Source organism: Schistocerca cancellata, chromosome 1, assembly GCF_023864275.1.
Source record: "Schistocerca cancellata isolate TAMUIC-IGC-003103 chromosome 1, iqSchCanc2.1, whole genome shotgun sequence".
NCBI classification, from domain to species: Eukaryota; Metazoa; Arthropoda; class Insecta; order Orthoptera; family Acrididae; genus Schistocerca; species Schistocerca cancellata.
In genome coordinates, this window is record NC_064626.1 from 1,168,963,375 (window position 1) to 1,168,974,850 (window position 11,476).

The 11,476-nt window shown below is 36.0% G+C and overlaps 1 protein-coding gene across 1 annotated transcript in view; it reads left to right on the forward strand.

The window, feature by feature from the left end:
• LOC126093903 (sorting nexin-29) overlaps positions 1–6,372 on the forward strand; it is a 167,053-nt gene extending 160,681 nt beyond the window's left edge. The window contains 1 exon segment of the mRNA XM_049908756.1: positions 6,080–6,372. Within this exon segment, the coding sequence (XP_049764713.1) occupies positions 6,080–6,221 (142 nt within the window). The 3' untranslated portion in view covers positions 6,222–6,372.
• Positions 6,373–11,476: the final 5,104 nt, after the last annotated feature.

Consider the following 11,476-nt stretch of genomic DNA (forward strand, 5'->3'; position numbering starts at 1 on the left):
ACAGTTACAAAGGACTTAAATTGGAACACTCTCACAAATACTGGGTGGGGAAGGCGAATTAAAAGCTGCACTTTATTCATAAATCACTTAGAAGATGCAACAGGTTTACTAATGAGACTGCCTACATTACATCCTCTGCTAGACTGTTGCCCTGTGGTATGAGATCTTTACCAGATAGGACTGATAAAGACCATTGAAAAAGATCAAAGAAAAGCAGCTCATTTTGTATTATCATGAAGTAGGGGACATTATGTCATGAATAATGATATGCGAGTTCAGGTGGCATACATTAAAATAGACTTGTTCATTGCAGTGACACCTTTTCAAGAAATGTCGATATCAGACTTTCTCCTCCAAATGTGGAAATATTTTGTTGATGCCAACCTACATAGGCAGAAATGACCATTTTAATAAAATAAGAGAAATATGAGCTCGTTAGAGTAGAACATTAGAGAAATGGAATGAAAGTGGTTTGATGTAACCCTCTGTGAGACATTTAAGTGTGAATTGCAGAGTAGTCGTGCAGCTGTAGAAACAGTCTCATATCTGTACCGATGCACAAATCATGGCTTGCAACTGAATAGGAGGGGGAGGGGACAGATTAGCTCAGAGTCTATAGGCAGACAATTTGGAAAGAAGTTGTAACATAACAGTACTGTAATATATGTGATTGTTTCCAGAAAAGTAAAATTAATTTGTTTGATCAGCACATTAGGAGGCTGAAAAATGAGATAGAAGAGTTTCTTGTATATCTGGAAGATGTGGAAAATTCTTAAGCTATTGATGTTTTGTGACAACTTTCTGAACATTGTGTAAGCACAGGGATGGAGAAGTTAAATAACAGGGATTATAGAGTAGCATCCTTTTTATGGAGAGTTAAAAAGGAAAAAGAAGGAACGGCATCATTTGTAAAAGTTGGACACGGTTAAATATAGTCGAACACAGCTTTTGTGCAGATCACAACTTAGAAGCATGTGAGGGAAGAACATTCACAGCTATGGAACAAAACATGCTTTGGGACAGCATGTATCCAAAAGTGGCCATTCTATGGAGAACATAGAGAATAGTATGCGTATTCTCCACAGGGTGGAGAAAGACCGTGCACTTAACTTGTTAGAAGAGCTTGAAATTTATAAAGTGGAAAAACAAGAGCCAACATAAATGCTTAATTGCCAGAGTGATTTTGTGCCAATGCCTACTTTGCTTTGTTGGACAGTGTTCTACTTTAATCATTGAATACCTCTCTTTTATATATCTTGCTGATAGTTTCACCTAGTTTAGAGTGCTTTACATATTTACTTCATTTTCTTACGTTGTGTGCATAACTCAAGAGTTTTCTTGTTCCTCCTCTCTTTCATTAACTAGAATCATGCTTTTCTTGGAACAATGTTCCACAGGGCACGAGGGGTCCTCGGGTGGTCACATTCTGCTAACCCCTACTCGCTTATGCGGTGTTCTTGCGTTAGCACCAACAGAGGGCACTGATTATGTGTGGCAGTCTGTTTGCATTCATTGGACTTCTTTAGCTATTTGTTTTTGTGATTTTCATATTATTCTGTGTACTCGGAAAGCTGTTTATTAGTTACGACATTATCTAAAATATCGCCACTTGAGTGTGTCAGTTATTTGCTCTTAACTTTTTCCTTTTTAACAATTAACTTATATTCTTGTTTTATTTCATTCCTTTAATGCATTTTACAACTTACAAGCCCACTACAGATTTTACTGATTGTATCTCCTTTTTTATTTTAAATCATACAATTATCACTGAATAATGTGTGTATATCTACAGTAGCAACATCTGGTGAACATGCAACACACACATTTTGTAGCTACTGTATGGCAGTTTGTTTTGAACAGTAGTGCTGCTGATAAGATGACAGTTGCACATACTATTATTTATATATTTTTGACAATGCCGTCGCTGATTTTGTGTTTAGTATTTGACGATGCCACTATGGCTCCAGTATGTTAGGACGTGTTTTTATAAAACAGGTATATGCCTCACCATATTTAATGTGCACAAATGCACATATGTGTCTGTAACACTTTTCATCATGGTCTGTTTTATTGTTTTAAGCTGTAGACAATCTGCTAGTTATATTTGCGTTTTTCCAGTATTTTGCTGCAGAGCTGAAGATCGTTGCTGACTGATATCTGTAGTCCAAGGATTTTTTATTTGTGACCATAGACATGAGGTAAAGGAAATTTATTCTATTTTTGGGTCACTGTTCAATTTGCGACCAAGTCACAGCTTGTGATCATAGCTCATTACCAGAAATACACAGGAAGATATGAATCTTGAGATAAGATTGCAAAAAAAAAAAAAAAAAACAGCAACAACGCTCCTGACATCTGCAACCTAATAACAGCAGCTCAGCTGAACAAATTATGAAATGAAATGAAATGTCAACGCAGTGGTTGGTTTGAACACCACAGTGCTTTACAAGGCATGAACATATTAGGATAGTGTGTCTTTGCAGTCTTCAGACCTTTCAGCTCATTTACCTAGCAACTTAAAGCAGAACCGGCAATTACACGTGCACTCCAAACCACTGCGCAACTCAGCATTTTCGTATTAACATGTCATTGTCCGAGTTGGAAGAAGTGATAAGTGACTGAAAAACATTGGAGAATTGTCTAGGGGTTGAACTCCCAAACCTTTGAATTTGTAATCTGACTAAGCAGTAAGCTCAAGTATTATTATTATTATTATTATTATTATTATTATTATTATTCTTTCTTTTCTCAGACATTATGTCTGGTCAAAAATGGAAAGTGACGCAGACCTTGATCAAGCGTGACTTCCTTTTAACTGTACGGTATATGTTACATTGCATTTAGGAACTTTCGGGTAATTGAACATGTATCAATAATTACAGATTTCTGTAGTTGTATATATAAGTTTGGATGTATCTGTATTGCGTTGATGTACTGGTGGATATTGTGTGGTATGACTCCTGTAGTTGATAGTATACTTGGTATAATGTCAACTTTATCCTGATGCCACATGTCCTTGACTTCCTCAGCCAGTTGGATGTATTTTTCAATTTTTTTCTCCTGTTTTCTTCTGTATATTTGTTGTATTGGGTTTGGATATTTCGATTAGTTGTGTTAATTTCTTCTTTTTATTGGTGAGTATGATGTCAGGTTTGTTATGTGGTGGTGTTTTATGTTATAATGGTTCTGTTCCAGTATAATTTGTATTCATCATTCTCCAGTACATTTTGTGGTGCATACTTGTATGTGGGAACGTGTTGTTTTATAAGTTTATGTTGTAAGGCAAGCTGTTGATGTATTATTTTTTGCTACATTGTCATGTCTTCTGGGGTATTGTGTATTTGCTAGTATTGTACATCCACTTGTGATGTGATCTACTGTTTCTATTTGTTGTTTGCAAAGTCTGCATTTATCTGTTGTGGTATTGGGATCTTTAATATTATGCTTGCTGTAATATCTGGTGTTTATTGTTTGATCCTGTATCGCAATCATGAATCCTTTTGTCTCACTGTATATATTGCCTTTTCTTAGCCATGTGTTGGATGCGTCTTGATCGGTGTGTGGCTGTGTTAGGTACTTGCCATGTCTTTTTCCAATTTACTTTCTTCATATCTGTTGATGTTATGTGATCTAAAGGGTCGTAGAAGTGGTTATGAAATTGCAGTGGTGTAGCCGATGTATTTATATGAGTGATTGCTTTGTGTATTTTGCTAGTTTCTGCTCGTTCTAGGAAGAATTTTCTTAAATTGTCTACCTGTGCATAATGTAGGTTTTTTATGACAATAAATCCCCTTCCTCCTTCCTTTCTGCTTAATGTGAATTTTTCTGTTCCTGAATGTATGTGATGTTTTCTATATTTGTGGCATTGTGATCGTGTAAGTGTATTAAGTGCTTCTAGGTCTGTGTTACTCCATTTCACTACTCCAAATGAGTAGATCAATTGGTATAGAAGTATTTATAGCTTTTGTCTTGTTTCTTGCTGTCAATTCTGTTTTCAGTATTTTTGATAGTCTTTGTCTATATTTTTCTTTTAGTTCTTCTTTAATATTTGTATTATCTATTCCTATTTTTTGTCTGTATCCTAGATATTTATAGGCATCTGTTTTTTTCCATCGCTTCTATGCACTCGCTGTGGTTATCCAATATGTAATCTTCTTGTTTAGTGTGTTTTCCCTTGACTGCTGTTTTTCTTACATTTGTCTGTTCCAAAAGCGATACTTATATCATTGTTCAATACTTCTGTTATCTTTAGTAATTGGTTGAGTTGTTGATTAGTTGCTGCCAGTAGTTTTAGATCATCCATGTATAGCAAATGTGTGATTTTGTGTTGGTATGTTCCAGTAATATTGTATCCATAATTTGTATTATTTAGCATGTTGGGTAGTGGGTTCAGAGCAAGGCAGAACCAGAAAGGACTTAATGAGTCTCCTTGGTTTATTCCACGCTTAATCTGTATTGGCTGTGATGTGATATTATTTGAACTTGTTTGGATATTAAGTGTGGTTTTCCAATTTTTCATTACTATGTTTAGGAACTGTATCAGTTTAGGATCTACTTTGTATATTTCCAATATTTGTAGTAACCATGAGTGGGGTACACTATCAAAAGCTTTTTGGTAATCATTGTACGCATAGTGTAGTGACCTTTGTTTAGTTTTAGCTTGATATGTCACCTCTGCATCTATTATCAGTTGCTCTTTACATCCTCGTGCTCCCTTACAACTGCCTTTTTGTTCTTCATTTATAATTTTGTTCTGTGTTGTATGTGTCATTAATTTCTGTGTAATGACTGAAGTTAATATTTTGTATATTGTTGGTAGGCATGTTATGGGGCGATATTTTGCTGGATTTGCTGTGTCTGCTTGATCTTTAGGTTTCAGATTAGTTATTCCATGTGTAAATGTATCAGGGAATGTGTATGGGTCTGCAATGTAACTGTTAAATAATTTAGTTAAATGTGAATGTGTTGAGGTGAACTACTTTAGCCAGAAATTTGCTATTTTATATTTTCTAGGGGCTTTCCAATTGTGAGTAGAATTAATTGCTTGGGTGACTTCATGTTGCAAAATTATCACTTCAGGCATTTGAGGTATCATCTTGTATGCGTCTGTTTCTGCTTGTATCCACCGTGCATGCCTGTTATGCTGTACGGGGTTTGACCATATGTTGCTCCAGAAGTGTTCCATGTCTTATGTTTGGTGGGTTGTCTATTTTAATGTGTGTGTTATCTATTGTCTGATAAATTTTCTTTTGGTTTGTGTTGAATGTTTAGTTTTGTTTCCTTCTATTTTCACTTTTTTTGTATCTTTTAAGTCGTTTGGCCAATGCTTGTAATTTCTGCTCCTTTTCATCTAATTGCTCTATCACTTCTTGTTGTGAGATTTTACCTAACCTTTTTCGTTTTTTGTCTGATATTTCATTTCTTATAAACTGTGTTACCTGTCCGATGTCTTTTCTCAGTTTTTCTATTCTGATCTGTAGCCTGTGTTGCCATGCTGGTTTTGTGGGTTTCTTCTGTGTGTTGGTTTGTTCTGATCTCTGCCTAGTGTGTATATTTAGTGTAGTGAGTGTAGTTGTAACTCTTCCATAGTTGTATTTTCATTTATTTTGTTGTGTATGATTGTGTTGATAGTTGTTATTGTTGTTTCGACTTGTGGGTTATTTGGTGGTCTATGCAACAATGGTCTAATGTTTGTATTTGTGTCTTTGTATTCTATATAAGTTAGCTGAAATTTTCTTCTATATCTAACATGTGTGTCACTTCATGTTCTATTTGTGCTTGTTCTGGTGGCTGTCTTAAGATTTCGTTTTCCTCTGATTGTTTAATTGGTGCGTGGTGTTCTTTGTTTGTTTGTTCTGGGATGTTTGAGTCAATTACTGTATTTTCTTCTTCTTCTGATTGCACATTATTTTGTTCCAGTATTTGTTGTACTTGTTGTTTGTTGTTTTCTAATTCTTATTTATTTTTATTAAATTATATCAGTTGATTAATGTACATGGATTACAAATACATTTTCAATTTTCCCTGTCTTGAGTCTTATAACTGGTAAATAGTCTTCACAATCAGTGTAATTTTTCAGAGATTCATTTGCGGCTCCAGACGACAGAAGCAACTCTCACAAGAAGGGCACAAGTTCTTGCTCTCGCAGCTTGTTTTCACGTTTGGGGCGAAGTGCAGAAAATCGTGCAGCTGAGAACACTCCCCAGTACACTGGTCTTTAACTATGGACTTTGTGAGCCAAACTATATTTGTGAGGTGCAATGTTTGGTGCCAAAAATTGTTTACTCAGGTATTAACAGACACTGTACAGCTGTGACTTATTTCCAAGAAATGTTATGGTTTTCATATTGCATATTCCTCAGGGAAAAAGAATCCTTTATCTTAAGTGATTTGTGTGTGTAAATATTGTATAACAAAATTATACCAGGCAACACTATTCATGAGGCAGCTGACGTGTGTTCGTTATTTGATATGATTCAATATAAAATATTTTTTTTACATGCAATGGAAATAGTGTTTTGTATCAATATCAGCTTGGTTCATAATGGGTTTACCTTTTTATATTTTAAAACTGTAGCCCAGAGCAGCATATACTATGCCATGAATGTTTAAAGACCTGTGCAGCTCATAAATATTTATGATCTTAAAAGTGCAAATTATAGATGTACAACATAGTGGCATATTCCTTTAGTCTAAGGAATAATTGAAATAGTGTGTTGATTTTACTTCGAGTTTCTGATAAGAAACATTAACACATTCCATGAGTATCACTGTTACTATAAAGTTTTATTACCTAGTCTTTCTCCTTCACCACACAAAAATGTGTAGTAAAACAGGAATCTTTGTTCTTGATTACTTTGTGGCAATTTCATGGGTAAACTCTTAATTATGTTTGTACTAGCAGACAACAATTGTACTGTGTTCCTTGAATGATAAAAATGTCTAATGTTGTCTGGTGGTGTAATTGAGAGGCAGTGAAATGTCTAGAATGGCTTTAAGCAACCTGTGATAGTAAACACTATATATTTCTTTTTTCCTTTGTTGATGTATTTTATTTAAAATTTTATCAGTTCTTCTTTGGAAGGACTTAAGGAGTAATACGCAGAGCAGTTATAACTAATCATGAAGCACATTTATTTATATTTCTCTAAATATGTAGCTTATTGATTAGCTATACCTAATACTGTGCACTTTTGTGTGTATATATTGTTAAGTTGTTTAATTAGATCTGAATTATGATTGGAAAATATTTTCCTTGATGAAAAAATAACTTTTTTCATAGAAACACTCTATATGTTCCTTTATTGAGGAATGGATCACTGTCATATTCTGATAGAACTTGAGACAAATATAGGACAATATATTATACCAAATTTGTGGAAGCGCATTACAGTTGTTACAGTATTATTTTTATAATTATTAATTCTTGCTGTAACTATAAAATTTACCTGGCTATCAGTGTTCTTTGTCAGTATTTCAATGCTCCAAATGACATGTAATAAACAAGATCTGGAGAAAAGACAGAAAAAGATTTTCTCAAATTAAAAACAAACTGGAAATTATGGTGTTATATCATAAAAATGACAGCTTGTGAAGTTTCATTCCTTTAAGCACTTCCATTTCCTGTATCCAGGGCAAATTTAACTGTTAGTGCATGCCAACAGTGCAACTGGAGGATTAAGCCACATATCGACCAAGGTCCTTAGCAGACCACTTAAGCAAAAACCACGGTATTTTTTGAAAAGGAGGCCACCCTGCCACTCCATCACTGGCACAATTCTCAGCAACCACATGAATCTGGTTGACAGTGGCCAATGCAGCTTCCAGCTGTTAGGAAATGGCAGCCTACTCCTTCATCACAATCTCACAACAGCCACAATTACTAGTTATCTATATTTGAACTTATTTCTTTAAAGGAAAAATGGAGAAATTAGTGCAAGACTAGATTGTGCTTAACAATAAACAAGAAGCAATGCACAAACTTATGGTGGTGGTGGTGGTGGTGGTGCTGCTGCTGCCAGTCACTGCTGGCATTGGTAGTTTCATTAATCTAGCAATTTATGCTGGCTATTTCACAGAAAATGTGCTACCTATTTTTGGATGTGATGGTACAGAGAATTTTGATTTACAAACATTTGTGTGCTTTCCAACTCCTTGCTTAATTTAAGTAACATGCAAATTAATATGCCAGGACAAGGCTTCAACTAAAAGCACATATTGCCATAGTAAATCTTTATTAATGGAAGATGAAAGTTTTGTCTACTTACAGTTGCCAGAACAACATGCCTCATTCATATGAATGCAAAATAAGATTTGACCCTTTGTCAGTGATGGGAGCACAGTGTGGCCTCACACAGTGTAGAATCATCTGCATGAGAAGGCTCTGCAAGCGGATTTGTGACACGAGACTAGATGCAACAAAATAAAGAACATTTCCCATTCTTTTTGATCTGGGCTTTCAATTGGCACTGGCAAAGTTAAAAAATACATACTTTTTGATTATAATAAATTACAGATTATTGCATATTATTTCACATGGAATATACAGGGTGTCGCTCAAAATGTCACACATTGGAAATTGTTTATAAAAATTTTAATAAACAGAACATCTCATTTTTTTTTGTTTTTACATTATTCATCAGAATGTTGATGCTCAGTGAGCATGCAGTACTTGTTCAATATGTCCACCTTGTTGACGTACCATCTCTTAGAGACAAACTATGTTTCCAACCAGCCTAGACCCAAGTCTACTGTGACTTACTGAAAAACTGTTGATAGCCACTCACAGTTGGATTAGATTTAATGGTTTTTGTGCCTGCCTTTAAATGTCCCCATAAGAAATAATCAGAGATTAAGATCTCGGCCCTGTGGCAACCATATTGAACCACTCTGAAAACATTATGGATATCAATGGGTCGTGACACAGTGCCCAAAACGTTCATGCAGGAAATCCAGAATGTTTGCTTTCTGAGGATGAGCTCCATCTTGAATGAACCATTGTGTTTCAGTTGGTAACACTATTGCCTAAAGTTGCAGAAGAAAATTGTTCTGCAACAAATCCATGTAGTGGGCATTGTTAATTGTGCTGTTGGAAAAGACTGGTCCAAATGATTCCACAGCTGCAAATGGTGTCCCATACACTCACTTTTTCTGTTTTACTGCACAACCTAGGTTTCGGGTTATAAGCCCATTTTCAAGTACAAGTATATAGTGGGCTTAAAACACGAAACCTAGGTTGTGTAGTAACATTTATAATAATATTGTGAAACAAGGCCAAAGAACAGTGTTTGTTTAGTTAATTTACAATGTTTCACCAAGAACTCAGTTGATTCAATGAAAATAAAATACTTATTAGACAACATCAATGTAAGACATTTCATCTGCCACCCCCGAATATAAATTTTACACAAGAAGAGGAGCGCACATTACTATTTCTCCTTTCTGAAAAGAAATATCCAGCTATGCTCAGCAACAACAATAATAAAATGCTTTTCTGTATCACGTGAGAAGTGGCTGAGTCACTTATAAGACAAGGTTTTTTCGCAAATCTGCCATTTGAAAAATGTGGAGTCATCTTATATTCGCAGATTAAACTACTGCAGCTGAGATCAATGTTTTTACATTTTTTAATAGATTAAGAAATAGCGCGTCTAACATTATAGATGAAGCTTTGGCTGTTGAGGTTTCATACATACAGGCCGAAGCGCTCGATACAGTGTCGACCTTGACTCCCGGCACCAGTGAAGGGGATATGCGAGAGACTATCAACTAGCCACCACAACAGTCTAATGCTCTGTTTACAAACTGACAAGTTTTTGAAACACAGGAGGAAATAACATTAAATTCTAACAACTTACAAATGTTTGTTGTATTTGAATAGGTCTGCAATAAAAGTTCTCATACATGTATGGATACCGTACATAAACATTTATGCTACTTTTTTAAGTAAAGGTCAAATTCAGAGAAGGAAATGAGAGAGTGGCGGGCAGAAATTATGTTTGTAAGCAAATAATATTGTAATGTTCCCACATCAGATGAAATCATCTGTGTGTGCAAAAAAAAAAAGTGGTGTTCTTGGGTCCAACAGTAACCACTACCTCAGAAATTGCAACATATTTGGAAGAAACAGCCAAACATGAAGGTATAAGATTCACAGCTGTCCTGTTAGGATGATGACAGTGATGATTAAAAGTGATACCACAGACAACAGGATAACGAAACAAAAAAAGACAGTGAAGATAAAAATTAATGTAAACAATTTCCTTTTAAATTTTATTTATTCTTGTATTATCAAAATTTAGACAATAAATGGCATAAATTTAGAGTAGATGTAATGTTAACTTTTTGGCAGACCTCTTACGTGAACAAAAGTTTGTAATTTTGATTTGTCAGAATATGTGACAAAATAAATTTTCTCGAGGAGCTTCTTAGGAAGGGGGGTCTTACATTTAGGGTCGCCTTATGCACGGGTAAATAAGGTAGTACTGGTATTCAGTTTTATTTTATATTTCAGTATGATGCTGTGATGTCTATTCTAGGTATCATTTAATTAGCAATTGTCACTCTAGAGATAAAGGAACATTAATAGAAATATCAACTGAACTGATCATGTCAATAAATATATGTATGTATTGTTTCACTCAAAACACGTTGTTAGAAAATTGTGTAGTGGTTCACTGGATATGACCACTATGAAGGTTCAGGGCGGTCAGCTGGAGAGGTGGTGGTGCGGTCCCATGTCGTGCCCAATGTCTCATTGAGACAGCATTAATTTAACATCCATTTATTGCTGAGACGTTTACAGTGATTCCGTCAAAGGAGCACAGGGTGATAGCAGCCGTGCTGAATTCGCTTCACACGAATGCACTCAGTGGTGTGTCGGTGCCCACCTTGGAATCTGCGGTCATAGCCCCTTCTTTTCCCATGGTCAATTCTGCAGCCTAGTGCAGGGCGGAGCAGCAATCAGTGAATCCCCACAGCCTAGAGTGATTGTGGATATCCACTGAAGTGTAGGGTCTCTTGTTGAGCATAGTTACTCTTAGGCTTGCCCCCAAAAATCAGCATACCCCTGATGATGGGTGTCATGATGGCAAGTAAGGCAGAAGTACCATCATTGGCACAGTGGACAACCCAAGGGACAGTCTTGGTGTACAGCCGGTATGGTCAAGCGCACGCTGCCAAGGAGCGGCTGCACCAGCTGCCCTGCTCCCAAGTCAAACAGCCTGCAGTTGGACAGATTAGTTCTTCATCCACAAAAGATTTGCCAAGCCATTATCTTCAGTCAGTGACAGTTGTGACTTGCAAGAAGGGCAGCTCACAGAGGAGGAGGCCCCCCTATCCCCCAATACCTGGATGACTGTGGACTTGTAGAAGTAGACTCCAAACTGGCAGCAGCTGGCGACATTTCATAGTCACTGTCATCTTCATCAGGCTGATAATTATTCAGAAATACCACACCTTGTATTTTCAAGCATGA